Consider the following 24,330-nt stretch of genomic DNA (forward strand, 5'->3'; position numbering starts at 1 on the left):
ATGTACAGAATACCATTTTCCATGGCAAAATCTTAAGTGTGTATTGTACTGCTTAAAGTAAGGTGCTTAAAATGAGAAAACAGGATATACTGAAAGTCAAATTCACTGTATCAGGAAAAGAGAGGGGAAACTCTGTTCCTTCCCCTATTACTGATAGTAACACTTTTTTTTTTTTTTCCTTTTCTATATTTTAGAGCTTGAATCAGTTCAATTTTCCCAAGTGACAGTTTGCTCTCTGTCATGTAAAACTGCTAAGGATTTTTGCACGTAAGCTTTGAAGAAAGTACTTCTTAAATCTTAAGTACTGTGCCTGTAGCATGACACTTGTCACCTTTTTATTTATCTTAAGGAGTGAGCAGCAATTTTCAAAAGGTACACTACAGATTATAAGGACAGCTTTGACAAGCCCAGAGAAAAATGATGCTGGTTTAATGCTCTGGGGGTTTTGGAAGAGTGTAGAGTACAAACTGTCATGAAGCCAACTTAATATAACTGTTTCCTTTATACTCTGAGGATTCACAAGGGACTTCACTGCTAGCATACAGGAAATAAAGTCTGTTGTGCTAGAACAAGACTTTGTTTCTTACAATTTAGAAAACTACACAAAGTTTCCTTACAGGAAACGTTACATTCATACAAATTCCCATATTTATTTGTAGACAAAAATTGCCATTCACATAGCAGGAAAACTAGATGAAAACAGAGACAGCATAGACTTAAGGCCATTATGGAGAATTAGTGAACAGACCTACATGATGGCAATAAATACAACTACACAAAAATGTACTTAAATATAGAGATATCTTTATTATTGTCTCCTTTTTCAGTACCAGCCTAATTTCTTAACAGGAATCCTTGAAAATAAATCGTTACATGAATTAATTTCTTCAATGAGAAGCTTGCAGAGTTTATTTTAGGTAAGGTTTGTCTTCTGTTGTTACACTATTCGACCAAGATATACTGACTTGGGATATTTTTTCTTTAGATCAGGCCACTGAACGATGAAATAATCTGAAAAGTAGTAAAGAATCTTCCCAGACAGGGATAAAGTTTCCACACGGCAGATGCTCTCTACATACACAATGATTACTCTCTTTATTCCTAGAAGCCCAAGAAGAAGAGCAGATATACAGACAGGAACACATGTTCCCGGTCCATTGCACAGTATCTAAAAGAAATGAAACAGTTTATAAAAGTAAAATGTGAGTTATTTCATACAGTAAGGAATTAAATGGTGTATATTTATGTAACATTACATTTACAAAAATAATTATTTCCAAAGGTATTTTAAAAAACAGATTAGGCAAGTGAATATTAAAAAAAAAAAGGGGGGGGTGGGGAATGGGGCAAACGAACGACATTATTTCAAAGTAGCTGCCAAAAAAGATCATCTTTCTTTACATGTCAAGGAGGAGGAGAAGAGCTCTGAAATGACACAGTTAATTTCTGTGAAGGAAGTACAATTCCTTGACTCATGGATATACAATTAAAACAGCTTCCAGTCTCAGTCACAGCTTTGTGTTGTATCAGTCATGAGATTTGTGCACAGATTAAGGCATAATAAGGCCAAAGAAGTTTAATTAGGATTACTAAACCTGGGATCCAGTTATAAACCTCTTGAACTTTGGCTTAAGTCAGCAAAATACTTAAGAGTTCAGGAAAAATGTGCTAATGAATTAGGACCTTCATCAGAATCTACCAGCTGATATGCATGACTAGGTATTTTTTTTCTTTTTAAATAAACACTAGAAACAAGCATATAGAAGGAAGGTGTTTCAGTAAATATATGTAATGTCCTGTAGCAGACAATCTCAAATTCACTTCTAAATGTTAACAGTGGAAGAAAGTGGTCTTTTAATCTTAGACATTGGTAAATTGAAAGCCAGATTGCTTAAAAGTAGGTTTAAACCAGGGTGTACTAGGCATTCTACTTGGGCATCAAAATTTATTTCAGGCAAGGAATTTCTTACTAAATTTAACCACTGCTATGCAATCAGCACTTTTCTGCACAGCTGGAGGTTATGTGGAAATAAAGAGTTCTTTTATAAAATCATGGCTCTATATCCTATAAACTCACATTTTTTTTTTGTTCCAAGTTCACCAGCTTGTGAAAGATTATACTAGTGGAAGAAAAAAATAATCAGAGTTTCTGTTTCAGGGCTGTAGCAATCATTTCAGAATGTTTCCTTCCCTGCTTCATGGCAAGAATCCATTGATAAACACGCTAACAGCACCTTGCCTCAGTTAAAAGCAGCAGGTTTGGTGTTACTGAGTTACAAAACTCTCTCGCCTATACTTTCCTTTGCCTTTAAGATGGCCCCAGAAGTCTAGCTTGGGGATATGATGACTGTAATGCAGTGTTTTCTTATTAGAATCAACAGAATGTAATACTGTATACAAAATTACTCTGATTCTATTGTTGATCTTAATTGGACTATTTATTCATTGAAGACTTGATGACATGCAACATGCTGTATACTGTTTTAATCTTGAAATTGTGGGGCATCAACAGTCACATATACTTGTATAAGAAAATTGCAACAGTGGAGTTCTTTTATATTAGTGCTTATACATCTAAGAAGCAAGGAAGCTGAACTCAGAAACTTTACATACTACATTTTTGAAATCAGAGTACTATACTATGATTTCAAACCTCCTGCTGAACCTAATTTCAAGTAAATCCATGCTGGGATTTTAAAACCTACTCTACAATCTGCTGAGAATGACGATCTGGTTTTTTATACATTTGTCTTGGCAAACAAGGACATCAACCAACCACACACACTGTATTTTAGCATTTCAAAGAGACTTTTCCATACCTACGGACTAAAGCATGCGTTTTGCCCTATTTCTCGACAAGTCTGATTAATTTACCCTGATATTAACTGTGCTACTGGTCCATGTCTACTGATACCTAAATTAAAGCATGTTTAGGTGTCCCTAATTGTAATAACATTTGTTACAGTAGTGTAAACATAAGCATTGGAAACTTGGATTGTTCTCCTGTGTTTGCAGGCAAAACCCACCAAGGTTGGTGCTGCAGAATCTGGTCTGTTTCAGACAAGTGCTTAAGAAGCACCAAAACAGTCCAAAAAAGTTTATATACTACTTTTTTGTGAGTTGAATATTCAGTCTGACTACTGGTTTCAGATTCAAAATTCAGCTTTAAGTGAACAGATAAAAATGCACACCTGCTAAACAGAAATGCCTTTCCCTTTCCTTTAGCAGAGTTACCCAGAGTACAAATATTGTCTCATCTTCATTGCTCCCCAAGACCTTTTTCTGCTGCAATACAGTCCTCTCCCCTGTCTTTTCCCCAGTGTTTTTCATTTCAATGTTTCTCTGTACTCTACCCAGCCCTCTGAAATGTCGCCCACCCACCCTCTCTTCCCTATTTTTCTTTGGTATTCATCTCCCTCTGCATCCCTATTCCCAGGCGCCCTTCCATCTGTCTTCCTTCTGGACTCTTGTACTGGCTCTGCACTCTTAGCTTCCACCTACTATGAAAGCTCAACCCAGTTGTCCAAAGCAAGGAGAGAGTTTCACATTGGTGAAACTTTCCACAATCTGACTTGAAAAAATAGGAAACAACTTGGATTGTTCGCAGATATGGTTTAGGTCAGGTAGACATCCTAACATTCTCTGCAGTCCAGAAGTTGAGATTGTAGAACAGGTTTTATAAAAAGCTGAATTATTACAGTCATGGTCTTTATCAAGCCACTGTGCCATATATTTCATTCTACGGTCCCCCCCCCGTCCCCCCACTTTATTAAACTTGGCTAGCAGATCCAGCCTTCTTGGTCTTTTTTATTATTGTGTCTAGCTGTATACACAAAGGTATGTGCTAGAAAGAATGCCAAACTAAGTGTACTTACAAAAAATCACGTAATGAAATAATAGTAAATGGGACTATTTGTGAATCTGTATGTAGCTCTAAAGGCCACATTGAGTTGCTGTTACGACTTTGCTGAGGTGCAAAACAGAAAAGCAATAATTAAAATTAAAATCATAATACTGCTTTTGATATGATGCACTCAATTTTTATCTTCTGCTGACTGTTTATAACTTGTAAGCTGCTTCTCAGAGGTACCTTGATTCATGCAAAAGTACTTGCATGTGGGGAAAAAGGATCAGGAAAATTATGGACTAGGCATCTCTAAAAAACCATGATCTGATCATAAACTCATGTCCTCTGCTCCTACCCCTTCCACACACACACCAGTTCAAACAAGACAAAGCAGATGTGGCTCAATAGGATCTCTGTATGCAAAATGCCCGTAAAATACTCTGACTATAGATGTTCTTGTTCTAAAATGTTTGGGTTTAGGAATTGTCCCCTGAAAGAGACTCTGGTATAAACCTGCTGAAGCCAGCAGACAAATAGATGCCTATCTGACTTTGGGGTCGTGATCTCTAAGTCAGAACTATTAATCAGTCTTTCTGATCATTAAAAATTAACCTTCACTTAGCCTTCAGTGTGTCTAGAGGCATGTTGTACCTAGAACTGATGCAGTTGTTCACGTATTGGAGTGGCAATCCCCTCCAAAAATCTGGTCTGACCAGTCCTAGTTACTCCCTCTTACACCATCAGCAGGAAGGGAGACCAGTGTTCCTTCTGCTTGGAATCCAACATTATACATTCATCATGGGGTACAGGGGGAACTTCTGAGAAAACAAGTATGCACATTATAAAGAGGAACCATTGTAGAATCTATAAGATAGAAATGCTGCTGTCCAGCTCCTGCCAGTATACAAACCTGCTGATGGTGGAAAGGAACTGAATCATCTACAGCCTTCCTTAAACATGTAAGAGGAGATGAGCTGTCCTACTAGTGAATTTCAAAACACTGTTCAAAAGTAAATTTTGTAGAATAATTGATATCTTCCACCTTGAAAAGACAAGACACTGTTTTTTCTCCTCCAGCAGAATACATGCATCTCTCAGGGAATCCAGTGGCAATCATTAGTATACTGTGGAGACGGAGCAGGCATCTACTGGGCAAGAAGGGACCAGGGCCTCTGCAAGGTCAGCCAGCTATTCAGGGTAAGTGTTTACCAATATCTATTTACTTTAGCTACAAGGCTGCCTGTAGAATATTTGTGTCGCATGAGATATGTCTCCGAAGATCTCTGGTTTATTTGGTTCAGCTTTCCTTGGTGAGGCAGCAGAAGGGGGGAAAGAAGGGGCCAAAGAAAGTTTTTGTGTCACCTTTGTGACCTCTTGAGCTGCAACTGCCCGAGGACTCTCTTGGTCACTGGGCTGTCCAACTTTGCTGCCAAAAAGTTGTAAGGGAGTGTTCCAGAAGGCAGTGCTGCAGGTCTCTACACCATTTACGTTTGCCTCTAATGCAAAGAAATCTTCAGCTAAGTCTTAAATTGGCTCACTGGCTGCCTGGCTTCACAGCTAGGCCTATAAACTTAATCCTACGTGCAAAATTCCTCTACCAATTCAATGTAACCAGACTTTTAAACAGTACAATAAACTAATCAATCTGCATATTAATGGTGGTTTAAAAGTAAAGTTTTGGAATATAATATTTATACTGAGCAACTCGCTCTATAAATCTGATTTCATATTAAACACTTTCATAACAAATTTGAATAGCTCTTGCCTTTCTGTTCCAGTTATTTTCTACAGCTGTTGAAAGAAAAGCTAAGCCAGCAGTCTGGCACACTGGGAACACTGGCAAATGGCACCACTGCTGATAAAAGCTGCTTTAGAGTGGGTGAATGCAGCACTGTAGCAGAGTGACATTTATCAGCTAAAACACTGAAAGCATAGCTCACAGCTTCACTGGGATTAAATGTCAGGCCACTGGTTAAAGCAAAAATTAGTAATGTAGAAAACTTTCAGGTTTTCTCATAAATATGTAAATATACATTTGCTGTATATCTTTAATGAACAAGTATTTGAGTACTGCTTATGTTTCTAAACTACAACAGTGAAGGGAGGAAAACATAAGACCCCCTAAATTTAGTAGAAAGTGGAAAACTAATGTGAGATTTGCTTTGCATAAGAAGCTGTCAACACCTGCTGTTCTCTTTAATGACTTACTCAGAGATTGGCCTTTGCCACCTGGACAACAGCAGAAAAACTGCCCAGCTTTCTGTGGTTGGGCAGGCTTGTGGTGTGGGAATGCTGATTGCTGCTGCAGGGTGGTGTGTCCATATGAACCGAAGACTGATGCTTGCCAGCTATGAAGTTACCTCCTGGAGTATGTCTAGGACATCGTTCAGGCCTCCTTAGTCCTGGTAATGCTCCCTTTCCCACAGTGCTAAACAACTGTGAGTAAGAATAAGGGACTAGATGGTGGTAACAGAGAACTACTAAAAGAGGCAAAGGCAAGTGAAGTGATATAAAAATGACTCGTTGGGTTAATTGCATGATATTTGTATATTTACGCAAATAAACAGACCTACTTTTTAACAATATAGGAAAAAACCAATTAGGTATTTTCTGCTTCTCAGAAACAAGTGTGGGCCTAAAAGCAGTAATTTATTAATAATTTTATCTTGTTTGTGTTTTTGCTGGACTGCTAAAACTCACCTTTTGTTAATAAATACTTAATTTCAATGGCTATTTAATATTTTGGAACAAAAAATAACTGTTCAGCCTGTTAAGACATAAAAGCCCAGAGATATGTCTGAGGTTTGTCAGAAAAGCCAAGGAAATTTCAATAGTTGTTCCTGATATTTTAAGGAAGGTAAAGGAAGAGGAAAGGGAAAGGGGATAAAAAAAGAAGAAAGCATGGAAGAGAGGAAGTGAGAAACCAGTCTGAATTACAATTGAGAAGAAGTTAGTACAGAAGAAAAAGGAGTTTTAGAACATGACTGTACTGCTATATTCATATAGAAGGGACTTGAGAAAAAAGCTTGCCTGTTTGTAAATAAGTCTTCATTTAAAAACAAAAAAAACCCAAAACAAATCCCTTAATTCCTCTATCAAGAAAAAGAAGGAGCATAACCCAATCTCACTCAGCTCTGACCATCTACAGACCTGACAAAACTCCTCAGCCAAAGGTGTTTTCAGCAGAAAGTTCCTTGATTTGGACTAAGTTTGACAAGTTTCCACCTTGCTAGGCAAAGTGAATTCTGGCTTTGGAATGAGTCTTCATAGAACATCATGGTAATGTTCCAAATGAAGAACGTAAATTAAAGGGATTGTAATCTATGTGTTATATTTATATTATTATTTTCATTGCATGTTCTTAGTTGATGACAGATGCCCAAATGTTGTGTTGTTGGTAGCTGGAAAAAAAAAAAAAAAAAAAAAAAAAGCCATAGCAAGTTACAATACATGGAAACTTTACAAAGATCAGCTTTAAGAAATTCTAGAAACAATGGTAGTCAAAAATAATAAACCTTTCACAAAGGTAGCACAAGTAACTAAACACAAGTCAATGACATGAATACAGAAAACTAACAGGGGGCAGAAGACACTGTCTTGACACAGGGAAAGCCTCCTTTGCTACAAATCTGACCACAGAATAACCTGAAGGATCTTTCAGAAACAAGGGAAATGGAGCAGAGAATTATTCCAGTGACAGGGAAACTGAACAGTCACTGTTTGTATAAGCTGAGCAGAGGTCCTTGAACATTGAAAGGAAAACTGGAAAAAAAAAAAAAAGAAAAAAATTTTAACATACTCATTTTTGTCATTGCTAGTTTTGGACTTCTGCATTCATCAGGTAGGAGCAGGGGTTTTGACATTTCAGGACTTCATTGCCTTTTATGATTTCAGGGTGGAATAACAAATGTTTTTGTGTGTTTTTTTGTTTTGCTGGGGGGAGGTGGTTTGTTTCTGTGGCACAAGAAGAGAGAATGAATTCATTTGTATTCTGCTATGTAAGTTACAGCATCCCATGAGCTCTTCTGCCCTTGCTTGGCTTTAGTATTATTTTACTATTTTGAAAACTTCACACCAATGACCTGTTAAAGTGAAGTATCCAGCTGAACATTTTTTTCCTTCACCTATAGAAGTACTGAGAGCTACCTACAAAGGCAGCTGTAATCTGGCTTCCCAGTCTCAGGTGTTCCCATTTCCTGCCCTGTGATTTCCAAGGACCTGGCTGCTCAGTGTATCCTGAACGGTCCCCAGGTCTGTGGGAAAAAACAACTGCAAGCATTACAGCCTGGCAGTTGTGGAACCTGCTCTCTTAATATTGAAGATGCTCTAACTGTAAAATTAGATTAATAAAAGCATCAGTGAACAAATATCTCAAATCTGAAGATGCAAGTCTCTAGAGTCAAGAAACCTGGGTTGTACTCACAGCTCTGGTGTTGACTCACCACAGGATTTGAGGCACAGCACTTACTTTTCTCGCACACCAATATTTTCTACTTTAACCCCATGAAAACAATAATTTACTCCCCACAGAGGATGCATCAAAATTCCTGTATATCCTTCGCAGTGAAGATCTCCAGGTACGGTGAGTATTGCTTTTATTAGCATGCATATTGATTCAGTAGCATAGTCTGAGAATCAGATAAAACCTACATGCTATTTTCTTTTTAATATAATTATTTTTTTAGCATGTTCAGACATAGCAGGTCATATTCATTAAGAGTCAATCTCTGCTAGGAACCTGGCATCAACTTAAGCTGGATGGCAAACAGAGAAAAATTGTTACTTTTTTCATAAATGTGTAACTCTAAAAGGTTTCAAGAGATACATTGTTCATCTACACAGAGATACTGCAGTTATGGTAGAAACAAGATCCCTTCTAGGGAATATAAATCTATTTGGTAATCAGAAAACAAGAGAAATCTGGTGATTTAAGAGAGAAACAGTCTCCTTAGCTCAAATGCTTAAGCCTGTGGGAAGGAATGTTGTTGTTAAAGCTTTTTCTGGTCTAGCTCTTTAGCATGTTTTGAACCTTGAGGAAAACTAGCTTATAATTGTAAAACCATTTTTTAGGTTAAAAAAAAAAAAAAAGCAGGAACCTTTTCCCACAATTCCTTATTATTATCATTGGTGGGGAGAAAGAAGAATTTCAGGTTCTGTTTGAACAACTTAAAGGTCATTACCTACTGGCTTATTCTTTTTGTAGAGTGAAGATCTTATCCAGCTCACTTCCCTCCACAACCTGTACATAAAACCAGCTAAAACTTCATACCCTATTTGCTGATTGAACGTACCTGCAGGGATGCAAAATATAGTGATAGTGTTCTATAGCAACAGCTTGTGTTCAGGCTGGCCAGCAGCTATAGCTTGTAGTATTGCCATGAAAACCTTTCTAGTCCACTTCTGCGCACCTTGTTGGTATGATTCCCATCGTTATTATCATACAGCACACACAGTAGGTGAGGTGCTCCTCAAAACAAGCAGAGACATGTGTGGTCCTACAGGCAGATTACCTAACTAGTATAAATAAGGTCAGTGAATGCCAGAATGGGGAAGAGAGAAGTGGAAGAGCAAGGACTTACATTAGCACACTGTACAGTTGGTTTTCTACTGTGCACTACTTTTTTTCTGAGTATTATTTTCATCATAGAATGAAATATATTGGAAAGCATCACCCACTCCCTTGGTTCCCCAGCTCTCACTTTATAAAAGCACTTGGGGAGAGAGAGAAAAAAAATCCTACCTAGTGGCTTTTTCTATGGGAGGAAAGTAGAGCTTCCACAAAACCACTAGGAACTAGATTTAACAACAGGATTTAATTCTAATGGCACTAGGTGTTGTCACTTCTGCCTTTTAGGCATTTAGTGGCCTAACCCAGAGTTACCATGCTGGTGTCCTCAGGGGCCCAGCTGATGTGATTTGGATCAGCATCCACATGCAAAACAGTGCGGGAAGCTCCTAGTTTCTGATCTCAGCAGTGCTCAAGACTTAGCTATGCAGATGGCTATTTGACACTGTAAAGACTTAAACAGCTAGGGTCTGTTTCTGGGTATGCCTAGGGGCTTCACTGATGAAAAGAAAGATAACTGGGGTCATTAAGAGCTTCACAGGTTAGGCAACATCTTAGTGAGGAAAGTTTGAGAATCTAGATTTGGATGCATAAACAAACACGCAGGCCTGGCTTTTTTTTTTTTTTTTTTAAATGAAGCTAACCTTAGGTACATACCCTACTTAACTGCCCCTCTATTTCAGGAGAAAGTTGGCAGGTCTGTCATTGGGATTAAAAGATCTTTGGAGTGGTAGTTTCTGTCCATATGTATGATGATTCTGCAGGTGTATATAGGAGGAGAAGGGGACATGTGAGCTCAGCATACTCCCCAGCCTAACTGCCAAATGTAAAATGAGAAACATAGAACCAATCAATTGGAAATAATGACAGGTGTGGAAATGGTACTAAGGCTCAGGTCTGTGAGAATGTTAGTGCTGATTACTAAAACATTAAATTAACACCCAGAATGTCAGTGGGACCAACCAAACACTGTGATGTATGCCAGAAGTTTGTGTCAAGAAATAGTGGCACCAGTGGGTCTTGTGATAAAATGTGAGAGATGGATAGAAGGTTAGTTAAAAAAGGAACAAGATTACCAATGCAGATACTGGCTGAAGAATAAACTAACTCCCTACCTATGTTACCATGGAGTGGGTCTGGTTTATTGCTGCTGATAAATTGGTAGGAAGTAAAAAAAATTTGACTTTGTGTAGATGAAAAAGTTGGTCATAAAACAATTCAGTAAAACGCTTTTGCCAAGTAAATGAAATGGTAGTTACTGAACTACATTTGTAGCTACAAACACAAGTTACTAGCTATCTTTCAGCAAGCTGTTGTTTTAAGTGCTACTACCTTGGCTAAGTCTGAACCTGACTAAAGTCTCTTGGTCAGATCACCATGAGAAATACCATCTAACCTTTTAGAGCCTATTTAAAAATAAGGGCTTATCTCCTGATATCAAAAAGTACTGCTTATTATAGTGGCCTGCTTCTACTCAAAAGGAAAGGCGAAACTAAATCCAAAGACTATTAAATATAATCATACATATTCCTAATAGTGGCCTAAAATCAGCCTTTAATTGCAAAACTCAATGTGCTTTTCATTAGTCAAGCATTCATTTAACCGGAACTTGAAAGTGGTATTTTAGGTTAGCTAAAATTGATATTTTATATGTATATAATCATTAAGGCTACTGCCTAATCACTGCAGCTGGTATAGCAAGAATCCACATCAAATACCTGCCTGAAATGTCTTCACAATGCAAAACGTAGAGGTGTTAGCAGTCTGTATCTGCTTACCAGTGGTATGCTTCAGTGGTCAGATTTAGACTGTTTACTTGAAACCATTCTTTATAACATACATGAAAGGGTGTTGATTAGGTTCATAATGAACCTGATAGCTGATGAGTTAAGACTGATCAGTCTTTAAACACTGCTTAAATCTAAGCTAAGATCTCAGTTCATCTTTACTGTTACTTCCATCCTCCCTCTGAAATGTAGTGTCTACAGGCGTGTATAACTGGCAGTCACAGAAAGAGCAGAGCTACAATCTGACTTTAACTCACTTGAATAGCTTTAGACATTTATCTGTGCTTGGCAGAGGGTAATTCCACTTGTGGCTGCAGGGTAGCTGTACATAGTGCACAAGGTAGAGGAGGGGTGAATAAGACTCATACGTTCATTAACACTGAGAAGTTAAACACAAATCTGCATGGTTTAACTTTGGGTTTTTTTAGACTACACCATTTGTAGCACTGAAGGTCTTAATTCGATGTTCTTACTCCTGCTTGTTTTGACTGTTTTGATCCTAGAACAACAACAGTACATCAGACATACTGTCAGTCTGATTCAAAAGAATTATAAATAGTAGAGAAAGGGTCAGTGTACAAAAGAATGTACCAGATAGTCTTAATACTGCATTATACAAAGTTCAGTTGTTATGAAGTGAACAGAGAAAAAATGCCACCACTCAGATTTTGTAGCTTCCCACAAAGTTCTAATAAGAACCATGATATAAGGGACAATAACTTATTATTTGTCATAGTAATCTGTTAAAGTGCTATGAACTTAAGACATTTTGGGCAGGGCACAAAGAATGGAAAATCTTAGCTAAATGAAATAAAGATCTCCTTTCATATAGCTTACTCTGTGAACACTAACAACTCTGGAAGCTTGTTGTAGTGAATTTAACCAGCTGGGGGACCAGGCACATGTGATGGGATGTGCAATCATAAAAGAATCGGTTGACTGCTAGAAGCTTAATCAGCTGTGCAGGTTTCAGGCTTCTAAAGTTTAAATGGGAGAGACTCGTTCAACAGACAGCTGGTGGGGAGGGAGATGGCAGAGCTTGTTGTACTTGCTGTGTAAATGTAAACTTCTTACTACAGGCTTCCCACGGGAAGGAGGCCCTAATGTGGAAGGACTGCCGCCTTTGCCTGATTTAACCCAGGTTTTTCCAAATAGCAGTGGTCTGAAAATATCTGCTTATTTCAGGCTCTGTAGAGGACTGAGGCAGTAGGAGCTGCTGAGAAGTATCCCCAGAAAAGAAAAAAAAGTCTGGTCCTAGGAATCCGGGATGCACAATCATCTACTAATGAATGGAGCTTTATGCAGCATTTCTGCACAATTCTAGGTGAAATTTAATTACATTAAAAGAGAGAAAATCACTGACCCAATTACATCGCCCAACTATGGCTGAAAACAAAGACTGGATGCAATCTCTGTACAGCTTTCTTGCTGTGTGGTGAAAGCATGTCCTTTGTTTTCAGTTTGAATTTCAGGTATGCCAGAATGACTGGAATAATCATGATCCTGCTAAAGGCCTAGATCATCTAAAGACCTGATTTCAGGGTTGGCAAATTGGCTGAGACAAGGACAATAGTTCTGACTGGTTTCCTCTGAACTTGTACTTACTGACTGACTGACTTCATATTATAGGAAGGTTGTAACATAAGTTTATTGCCTCTTGGATGTAAATAATTATGCAAGATTTAATAATTTTCTCTATCTTTAGGAAAAATCTCTACGCAGCTTGTCTAATTTTCTGTAACTAAGATGGATTTGCATCTTTTCTTAGATGGGAGATCTTCTAACATCTTATTCTGGTTTTATATTTCTTTTCAGCCCTTCTCTCAATGAAGGCAATAACTCTCTTCTCTGACCAGCTTCCTGTTTTCATGGTAGGAATTTGCAGTCTTGGAGGCCATGACTGCATATTAAATCTGGCTGCAATGATGAATGGCTTTAAAACCTTTTCTGGGGGAAGAAAGATGTAGGCAGAGTGTGGTGTCACAAGCCTTGCTTTCCTAGAATTTTAGGCCTCTGCATAGGACGACTATCTAAGGTTGACATGTAAAAACTGCCCAGCATACATGCGCCTGCAAAACACTCTGACACCTATATTTCTATAATTCTTGGCTGCAGGAACACAAGCCGATCATCACTTCTGACATCTTAATTTTGTTATTTGGTTTAATATCTGCAAAGGGATTTAACTTTGCAGAGTACAGATGTTCATAACTCCGCAATGGACCTCTTGAAGATGATCTCAAACTGAACAACTAAACTAACTTACATTTCTTAAACTCTCTGGGGACCCATTTCAAGTGTGGGTCAAGTCCTGCAGGACAGCAAAGGTCTCTTGGAAGTTGTTCAGTTCTTTCTGAACTCACTATCTTGAAGGAGGATTAGATGGAACTGTGCTTTCTCATGCAAAGTAAACTAAGAAGCTTTGCCAGAAGATGAGTGTGAGATACAAAGGGGACACAGTGCTCATGTAAATAAGCACATATAAAGTAACTCCTGTGCTGCTAGGTTTGCTGTTTCCCCTTTACAGCTATTTTGGCTCCACAGCCATGCTAATTATGCCAGCCTAAGCCTATCTGCTCCAAATCTTGCCTTTGTGCACCTAATGGTTTCAGGCTGACTTTGCAGTACTTCTCTTGTCCTGCATTCCTTGAAAACTGCAACTGCAACGTTTCTGCTTTTCTCTAGCTCTTGGGTGTCTGGAGCTGACTTCAGTCATTCCTTCAAACATGCGCACATTTTTGACAAGCCTAAAAGTGAGCGTTTGGGGATCACTCATACATACAAATAACTTAGAAGCAACTCAAAGTTGTGTTTCTTTCCTGTAGTTAAACAGAACCAGTTGCCTAGATTGTACAGTACAGAAAATGTACAGTACCTGTAAGCTCTACTGTTTAAAAATATGAAGCTCTCAGCATGATGTAATACTGTGCTTGCTTCTAAACTTGGCTGTTGTTTTCCATGCCAAAAGTTATAGATGAGTCCTGTAAACGCCAGTGTTTGTCCCACCCTTTCTATGCCTTTAAATTACCAAGCGTTACATTTTGCCAAGAGTAGGCGGAGTTGCAATTCACCATAAACATTTTCTTCCAAGGGCAATTAAATATTACCAGTTGCTTCACATACCACACAGAATATTTTCACTGAGGCATTTTAATCCCTGAATCCCTCTTCTTTGGTAAGTGTTTAAAAATCTTTGCAGTGCTCTATTACATTTTACAGAAATCTTAAACTAAGATAGGCATAGAAGTAGTAGTATGCAAGCAGCTTTCAAGTGGTGTAAGATTTGGCATAGGGCCAGTGATGCTTCTGCCAGTGGAGGTACCAGCTGCTATTGTGGTTGACGATGGTACCTGGCAAAAAAATACTGGGGAACTCCCTCCCCTCCAGCCCTTCTCTAATCATGGATAAGAACAGTTTGGATAGCATTTTGAGTCAGTGATTCCCTTAAAGGCTACACTGGACTTAAGGGCCTTGCTAAAAATGTACCCTTAATTTTACAAGGACAAGTGTTTTTCAGAAGCATTAGGCTTTTGACAGTTTATCAGAGTTTATCAACTCCAACAGTGGTTTTGATAATTTTGTGTGTAAATCCCACTGTCACTTTAAATTCCTCTTATAAGCAGAGAAACCACGGAATTAGGCTAGTAACTTCATGCTCTTCTCCTGTGATGTGTCCTGTTGACACTTTTGGTAATATATTAAGCTACACAGTGAGATTTTCCCATCAATTTATTTTGCAATAATAAGTTTTAAAAAGTATATACATTAACCTAAACCAGTGGTATGGCAAAGAATTCCTAAACATCTGTTATTCATGTTTGCTCTAAGATGTCTCTTTCATGTAAGCATCCCTCTACTATTTCCCCCCCAAACTAAAATCACTGTAAGAAGAATAGTACGCCATCTCCTTCACCCTCCTGACCTTGTCTCCAGTTTTCAGAACAGACTTGAAGAACTGCAAAAAACTACTTCTCTTGTTCTGCACACAAACTGCTCTGAAAACTCCAGCAAGTAGCTTTTGATCTGATAGGAACAGAGCAGTACTACTGAAGCCAGTGAGATCAGATATACACAGCAGCTTCTCTAAATATTAAAATTATCACAAATTATATATAAGCCTCTTTAGAATTAGCCATACAGTTCACAGTGAGACCTAAAAAAGTCTGCTTACAAACATCCTCTGTGGGTATATATATGCTGCTACTACATTATGAAAAATATCTTGTAACTGCCTAAGTTTTTACCCGTGTTATTAAAATATTTAAAACACCATAAAATATTAATTTAAAATTCTGCTAAAATAATGTTCTTTTAAAAATTCAAGTTTGGATAACTGACTCCTTAAGATGACAAAAACTCTAGCAAATAACCAGCTTTAACCAAAATTTCTCTTAAAGAATCATGGAATCATAGAATGGTTTGGGTTGGAAGGGACCTTAAAGATCACGTAGTTCCAACCCCCCTGCGACCATCAGGGACACCTTCCACCAGCCCAGGTTGCTCAAAGCCCCATCCAGCCTGGTCTTGAACACTGCCAGGGAGGGGGCAGCCACAACCTGTGCCAGTGTCTCACCACCCTCACAGCAGAGAATTTCTTCCTTCTTTCGCTCCTCTTTCAGTTTAAAGCCATTACCCCTTACCCTATCGCTACACTCCCTGATAAAGAGTCCCTCCCCATCTTTCCTGTAGCCCTCTTTAAGTACTGGAAGGCCACTATAAGGTCTCCCCAGAACCTTCTCTTCTCCAGGCTGAACCACCCTAACTCTTCCAGCCTGTCCTCACAGGGGAGGTGCTCCAGCCCCCTGATCATCTTTGTGGCCTCCTCTAGACCTGCTCAAGCAGCTCCATGTCCTTCTTATGTTGGGCGCCCCAGAGCTGGACACAGGACTCCAGGTGGGGTCTCACGACAGAGGAGTAGAGGGGGAGAATGCCCTTCCTCAACCTGCTGGCCACACTTCTTTTGATGCAGTCTGAGATGCAGTTGGGTTTCTGGGCTGTGAGTGCACGTTCCTGGCTCATAGTCAGTTTTCTGTCCACCAGCACCCCCAAGTCCTTCTCCGCAGGGCTGCTCTCAACCCACTCACTACCCAGCCTGTGTTTGTGTTTGGGATTGCCCTGACCCATGAACAGGACCTTGCAGTTGGCGATGTTGAACTTCATGAGGTTTGCCCAGGCCCACCTCTCCAGCCTGTCTGTCTGGGTCCCTCTGGAAGGCACATCCCTTCCCTCCAGTGTGTTGACCACACTACACAGCTTGGTGCCATCAGAGAACTTGCTGAGGGTGTGCTCAATCCCACTGTCCATGTCGCCAACAAAGATATTAAACAGAATTGTAGGACTTAAACCTGGGAGTCCAGTGCACTACATTTCAAGTCCTGAATTAACACAAAATGTTATTGATTGGATATCTCTATTTTAATTCTATAATCTGACAATCCTGAATGCTTCTGACCTGATAGTGGAACATTTTTAAATAGATGTTGTAATTAGCATGAGAGTGCAGTTTTGTGAACAGCTTGAACAAGTTACTAAAGTGCTGAGGAGTTGCCATTACAGCAGTGATGTTTTTCGTCATTAGATGAGATAATGAATGTAAGAGTAAATAAATATACATGTAAATGAAAAGTCCATGTAAGCACAAGAATTGAATCTGTATATATTTCTGCTGGTCTGAACCTGCTTGTTCCAGACTGGTCTTACCGTTTCAGGAGCAAGACCAGCCAGCAGGACAACCAGGCTTTCAGGCAGTTTATGCTGTTGCAATCATGAAGAGATACTATCAAGAACCTGCAACCTTGTTTGTGCTAGCTCTACAAGGATTAACAAGAGAGTAACACGCTCTCTGACATTACCCGTAAACTTTGAGAGGGGAAACTGGTATTTGCTACTCTAATTCACCAGCAGTACAACGTATTCTCTCTTTTTTGGTGTACTGCTGCTATACCTCTTTCAGCTTTAACTTTACATTCAAAAATACTTTTCCTGTGAACTGTAAACCTAACCATACGTATGAGATACAGTCTACAATGTCTTGGTATTCCAAATGCTTTATGACACAGATTAGCAACTTCTCAATAAGTTAAAATTTACTTTACCTACCAAATCTGGTTTCAGTTTGTAGGTCAAAGGAAGGGAGTAAAGTATGGAGTACAGGGTTGTTACCACAGAGGAGGTCCAAGATTGTCTAACCTCACGGCTTCTGGGAATGCGATCAAGGGTGAACTGAAAAAGAGCACAATAAGCTGAATTGTTATTTTTCTAAGAATGTTGTTGCTCCTTCTATAGTTATTAGGTCTGTCTGTGCCAACTTTTTTTTTTTTTTTCCATCTAGTTTGGAAATGTTTGGGTATGAAACCTTTTCTTAGATGTCGTATTCAGTGTTGTGCTTAGTGCTCCTGGCAATAAAGTAAAATGAAATACTAGAACTATATATCTATTTTTTAATCTCTTCTCATGTTACTTTAAAACATTCCTAACTTAATAAACAACTCAGCTAGAGCAGCTTCACCCGCAGTATGTTAACGTAGTGCCCCACCTCGTGGTCACCGAGACATAAGCCTAGGTCTGACCAGATACAATCCAAACACGGTGACTCTGCCTCTTGCCTGTATAAATTCTTCGTGGATTTACACGGCAGAAAATATAACAACTTTTCTCTCTTAATGTCTGGTGCATACTACTAAAAATGTAACAGCAAATATCACTGTCGTTTAAATGAGTGCTCAATGAGTATTCAAAAGATATGCAAGATGCATTTTCAAAATGCAAAATATTTGCATAAAGAAACAGGAAAGAACATCTTATAATTAAATAAAAAACAAGTTTAAGAAATACTTTTCTTCATTCTTTCCCTAGGAAAAAGTAGAGATTATTCATTGTGTGTAAAAGGTATCAAATTAATAAAACACAGATGTTTTCTTTTTGTCTTGGAATGCTGCAAGCAGATAACAGTAGTTAAGCTTCCTGTAGTCTTCGCAGATGGCTTTTACCTTGACACAGAGGAACTTCACCTAAGAACTATTGTTACATCAGAAGATAGTCCTGATGCCAATTAAATTTTTGTCTGTTTTAACAAAAGACAAATATAATGGCTGCAGTGCACTGTTCATTGACATTGACATATTGTTTAGATCTGGACAGTGGTCACTGTCTCACTTCACATGGGACACCAGATCATTACCACTCTGGAAGAACTCATAATGGGAGTGAGAGACTCTAAATATAAAATATATAAATACTGAAAACTGCACTTCAAATACACTTGCTAATTGTCATAGCCTAGTCCTGATAATTTGTGCCCAGGAAAGATGATGTTGCTAATAGCTGTACAGTAAATACAAACTACAAATCAGTCTTTAATAGAAATAACTGGGGCTCTTTTTAATATATAAGGTGCAAAGAATAACAAAACAACCAACAGTTATAAATGCAGAATGTGAAGTTAATTTTCTTGACTGAAACCATCATTTTGATAAGGTTCTTTAATTGCTGTGATACTGGAAGGCATTAACAGATGTTACAAACTGGTTGTTTTATTTGCAGGTGTTGAAACTCTGATTGCATTAGTCTGATAACAGAATATGGAAAAATAAACATGCCCCCTGCTCTCCATTCAACAGGATTCTGGTTATCACTGCCTCTCTGTTTCTTAAAGCTTTGGAAGACTTCAGGTGATAAAAACAGATGCCGTAAGTGGAGTTTAGACCCTTGCATAGCATTCAGTCCTGCAAGAATTATGTGTATGATAAGGTAGTTTTAGACAGATCAGGTTTCAGCAGAACTATTCAGATGCTCCCTTCACTGTAAGAATGGCATTAAATGGTACTGGAAAAAAACAAACCTGTATGTGATTTTCTTCATCATAAAAAAACATTTTCAGCAAAACTTGGCAGAGGCCCCAAAGAGTATCAAAGTAGAAATGTACTAGTAGAATTCAAGTAAAGATCAAGCTGATTTTATCTACACTCTTCAAAAAACATGCTTGAAACTTTGTACATCAGTGTCTATGTCATGTTAGGACTTCAGCCCACATATCAATCAACTCTTAAATATTAAGCTGAGAAACAAAACTGGATTTTTTGGCGTTTATTTGTTTATTTAAAAGCCACTGCCAGATGCTTCTGCAATCTCAGCCTCTCACCTGCTGGAGTACATTTAGTATTCCAGACATCTGATGACTCCTGCATCTTTTGTTGGAAAACTGCATAGTATGTCTGATACCAGAAACAGACAAATTGCTCACCTATCTTCTACAGTGTCATATTGTGTCATATTTCCCCTTACATCTTTAATGGAGTCAGAAACCTTTTTGTTATTTGAAAACAAATGTTCCAAACTGGCAAGTTTATAAGGGTTGACGAGGTGTTGCAATTTCAAAACCAGTGATGTAGTCCTTACCTAGTTAATATTGTTTTGCAAGCATGCCACTGCTGTGAATTATTTTAATATGCTCAATTGAATATACTGCAATGCTTGCAAAGAAACTGGGTTTACATAGTTCTTTTTCATGCTGAGCAACAAGATTTCTTAGCATGATCTCTCTCATGAAACATAAAATGGATAAGAATATGCAGTCAGATGAGCATTACATGAAGGTTAGTTAATCTGGTTGCTCATCTCAGACGTAATAAATGGGGGTATAAGATCCAGTGAAGAATTCATGTTCTTCAGTCAACAAATGTAAGCTGTCTTTCTGCTGCTACAGTAGGTCAGCAGGAGCTGAAGCAGCTTCTCTATGCTGAGCGCAGAAGGTTCCCTGAGTTACAGCTCTGGGGACATCCACGTAGAGTAGTTGTGGTTATAGGTAGGGGGCAACAGAGAACAGAGGCAAATGATAGCAGGACCAGAGTGGCATTTCTGATTTTTTTTTTCAAGAGACTTAATGAGTAGAGGTGCAGCGTTTCACTTCTTGTAAGCAATATGCTTATTCTTGCTTCCTTTCTTTCTCACTGAATACTGTAGCTTTTAGAATCGGATGAGATCACAGATGGAAAAAAGAAATATTTGTGGTTTTTTACATCGTAATTTGTTAAATGAATACACTGATTTTCTCTTAGGCCATTATTGTAACCTGTCTTCTGTCTAGTCCTTAGTTCTAGAAAAATTTACTTCCTTGAGAAGATGAGGAAGGGAGTGACCGTCAGACTTTTCTCTTTCATTTGTACAAAGCTGAAAAAAGCTACTAACACATGATTTTCAAATGCTTGATGATCACCATCATCCCCAGGGCCAAAACACACACCCCTTGAAAACGCACTCTGAAAGTTAGCAAATATATGTTATAGACATGTGACCTTTACTTTCCAAAATTTATCTTCCATTTTCACTCTAAATATTTTTGCTCAGTGGAAAAAGAATGGCCAAAAGAAAATAAGCATCTGTTATCCAGACAGCAAACTCAGATGCAGTCAAAAATGTTCCCTTGGCTTTCAGTGTTAAAGGAAAATATAATTATATGATCTGTTAGCAGCTGGAGAGGGTATGAAAGGGAAGCTGCTTAGCAAAACTAAGTGAACTAGTGGACATCTGAATAACCTTTTAATACTCAAAATATATATTTTTAAGAAATTTAGTAATTTAGGGTTGGATATTTTTCAGATAACTGAGTATGACTATGTGAATGACTAATTACCAAAAAAGATCTCTATGAACAGAAAACACCTCTGGTCACTTTACTAAACTTTCATCATTGGTGCACAATGAGAGAAGAGACTGTCATGCTGAGTTTTAAACTAAGTCATTCTCACTTGATTCAGCATCTTGTGGTAGGCAAAGAACCTTTGTCTTCTAAGGTGGAAGTGGGGTAAGCAAACTTAAAAATGTCATTCATAAGTGAGCCTACTGCTCACCATAGCAGTAGTTGCTTTACATTAAAAGGGTTTATTCTGAAAATCACTGGTACTGTCCTACAATCTTTTGTGCCAGTAGCGCTGCTGAAGACAACAGAAGTATCAGAAGTGCAGTATCTGAAATCAATACCATGTAAATAATTTACTGCATGTTCTGCTACTTGCTTTTTGTTCTACTGCTGATTTTTGTAGTCAGAACACTAATTTCCACTGTATTTATTCCAATTTCTAAATAAAAACATAATCTTTCTACTAATTTCACTGGACATCAGATCATGCTTTGAGTCACCAGAGTCATACTGCTGTCTGTTAATTGTACAGCAAACTAGCTCAAAGCAAGCAAACATCTGATAAAAAGATAAACAAGATATCTTCACAATCTTTTCATGATTTTTAGGAGTTCAGCATTTGCTCAGGTCATCAATCAGAAAACTATCTGACATTAAGAGGTATTGCATACTTTTTAAACATGTAACTAATGCTTAGTTTTAAAATCCAACCAAAACGGTCTAGAAACACACAAAAATAATATAATTAAGGTTTTCTTAGATAAAACATTTTTAGATATATTTTCTTGTAAAAAAAATACATTACGTCACTGAGGGAAATGCTAAACTGAAAAATAAAAGAAAAAACCCCACCATATTTCTGCTCCAATATTTTTATAGCTACAAATAACAGTTCTATAGCTAGCTGGTTTACAACATTAAAAGATATTTATTTTCAGCATGCTTTTCTTGAGCAAGAAACAGCATTCTTTGTACAGTCACTTTCACAACTATTTTGCTTTAAATGGATTAATATGTTAACAGGAGGTAAAGACCATTTTAAGAGAAAGTAAGTGAAAACTGGTAGCAAGAATGGCATTTGCTATTTTTAGGTAGGTTTACTTTGCATTTTCAGTGTCTCTCTAGTACAGCATTAATCTAAAGTGTTTATTTAGTTCACTTTTAGAAATGTAAAAAACAGTATGTACAGAATGGCACCTTTAGCTGAACTCTGGTGCAAATGATTATCAATACCTAGAAAAATCAAAAGCACCTGCTGATCTCAGAAATATCCTTTTAAAGAATCGCTTCCAAATTGCCTTGAATTAGAATGTCATGTTAAGATCATTTTATCTTACAAGAGTATATTTAACAAGTTACCTGGGAATTGGAGAACATTTCAGCCCTTTTTTGTTCAAAAGAACGTATTTTAGCTTCACTCATCTTATCTGAGTCTGCAAAAATATAATGTCTAGGAGAATATGACTCTGACAAACAGCTAAGTAACCTCAGAATTTCTGTTGTGTGCCCACCTGTAAAAAACAAAATAAACTGCAGTCAGTATATGAAAAAATTTGTATCTTCCAACTTCTTCAGCAATACCAGTCACTTCTCCTTCTAAAACTTATTAGTACTGCTATTATTAGTGACACTCTTCTGAGAGTAGAGGATTCAATTAAAGGATGGTTGAGACTGTTTAAGTAACATGAAGACAATTCAGTCCCCACTGAAGCTATATCGATGAAAGCTTTTCAGTTAAACAGGATTGAACCAGGATCACACAGAAGTACAACATTTGTCTTTAATATCCTGTACACCATGCAAAAACAACCAAGTAAAGAGTTATACTGAGTCCATACTCATGGTGCAATGGTCAAAAGGAAGCTGGATGGGATCTGGCTCAGAGCTGCACCATGGTAGTGTAACTCCCACTGACTCTACCCAGTATTCACTCCTACGACCTGCAAGAGCAGGGGCTGCGCTATTCCAGCTCATAATACTGAAATCAAGCAGGCAGCAGTTTCACTCTGCAGCTACACCAGTGTACAAGCTGACTGCTGGCAGAAGAAACAGCCCAGCTCCAGCCAAGTGCTTTAACCACTGCCCTTGAATGGGTGTTGATAACCTTGTAACTGCAAGGTCACTTTGTTTGGGTAGCTAAATTGGCACTAAACTGGAGAGAAGGGGAGGGTGTACTTATTGTGTTATTTGGAAGCAGGGTCAGGTTTGGTTTTTTTTGGTCAGTTGAGTTTCCTGAAGCATTGTTACAAGAATTCCTGTAACAGTGGATGAGGAGAGAGGGAAGATTCTGTGTGTAGGTAAAGTGGAGCCAGTTCACCTTTTATCTTTTGGGCTGTATCGGCTTAACATCAAACTGCACCCCTAAGTATGTGCATGAGCATTTCCTGGATGTCTTCTCCCTCTGCTGGAAATTGCAGACCTAAATAAACTAAATGTATTCCTACTACCTTCTGTTGTCCAGTGTCACTAGCCTCCTAACCACCAAGAGGCCTTTGGTACACAAGTCAAGCACTCTCAGCTGGCAAACAGCTGACAAGCAGCGAGTGCTATGCTGCTGCACTAGACATGGGAGTCTGATACCTTTCCACAGAATTTTATGGAGTATTTTTCAAATATGTTTGAAGGGATTTTCTTGTGAGTGACGGTTTGTTGAAGCTTTCACAAATTTTAATGCAATCATCTCAGTATTCACTGAAGAGCAGGAGATTCCTACTTTGAAAAAGTCTCAAAGAATAGGCTTGAACATTATATCAATCTTAACTGACTTATTATTTCACCTGGTAAGCCTACATACAATTAATGTATTTTTTTTAATATGTACAAACTAGATTTCAAAGGACTGAAGGAAAACAAGCACATTTCCAGCCCTGGTGGAAGTGAGGAGGACCTGAAAAATTATAAAACTGCCAGTCAAACTCAGATTGCAGAAAGACCCTTAAATTATTACTCAATTAGTCAGTTCGCAAAAAACTACAGGGGTACTGAGGTGATGAAATCAAAGCTTGCCTGGATTTGTCAACTGCAAATATTCAAGGTAGTCTAATTTTGGGGCATAAATTAATTGCCCTGCAACTTTGGGGAGGTAACAAGGAGTAGCTTGTGTGTGTTCTGTTCCCTTAGTGTGGGGTGCCTCGGACCAACTCACGTGAGACTCTTGTAAGTAAATCACAGAAACGTGGTTTAGTAAAATTATTACGACATGTTGCATATGTAAGGGGTGTACCGATCTCTGGAAGGCCTTGCCCTGCATCACCATCAATAATTTTCTGTCAGAAGATCAAACAGCTGCGCAGGCCCGTCCTGCATTAGTTCTGGTCAATATATTCGTTAATGACTTCGGTGAAACGCATGTGCCGTCTGAAGGAAAGGTTCAGAAACCAAATTGTCAGACATAAATACGGACGAAAATGCCCCGAATAAAGATGAAGCTTAAGAGTCACTCAAATCAAGGCCCAAAACCCCTGAAGGCGGGCGGAGGCCTCGAGCTGTCTCT

General features: G+C 38.3%; 1 protein-coding gene across 1 annotated transcript; it reads right to left on the minus strand.

Annotated features, from left to right (window-relative positions):
* Positions 1–790: 790 nt before the first annotated feature.
* ALG14 (ALG14, UDP-N-acetylglucosaminyltransferase subunit) lies at positions 791–22,346 on the minus strand. Its single transcript, XM_026854358.1, has 3 exons — positions 22,197–22,346; positions 17,300–17,422; positions 791–1,168 (listed from the first exon to the last, which is right to left on the minus strand). Exons 1-3 carry the CDS (start codon positions 22,257–22,259, stop codon positions 938–940), a joined length of 417 nt encoding a protein of 138 aa, XP_026710159.1. The 5' UTR covers positions 22,260–22,346; the 3' UTR covers positions 791–937.
* Positions 22,347–24,330: the final 1,984 nt, after the last annotated feature.

The sequence above is a fragment of the Athene cunicularia genome (assembly GCF_003259725.1).
Source record: "Athene cunicularia isolate RWA chromosome 8 unlocalized genomic scaffold, athCun1 chr8_part1, whole genome shotgun sequence".
Taxonomy (NCBI): Eukaryota; Metazoa; Chordata; class Aves; order Strigiformes; family Strigidae; genus Athene; species Athene cunicularia.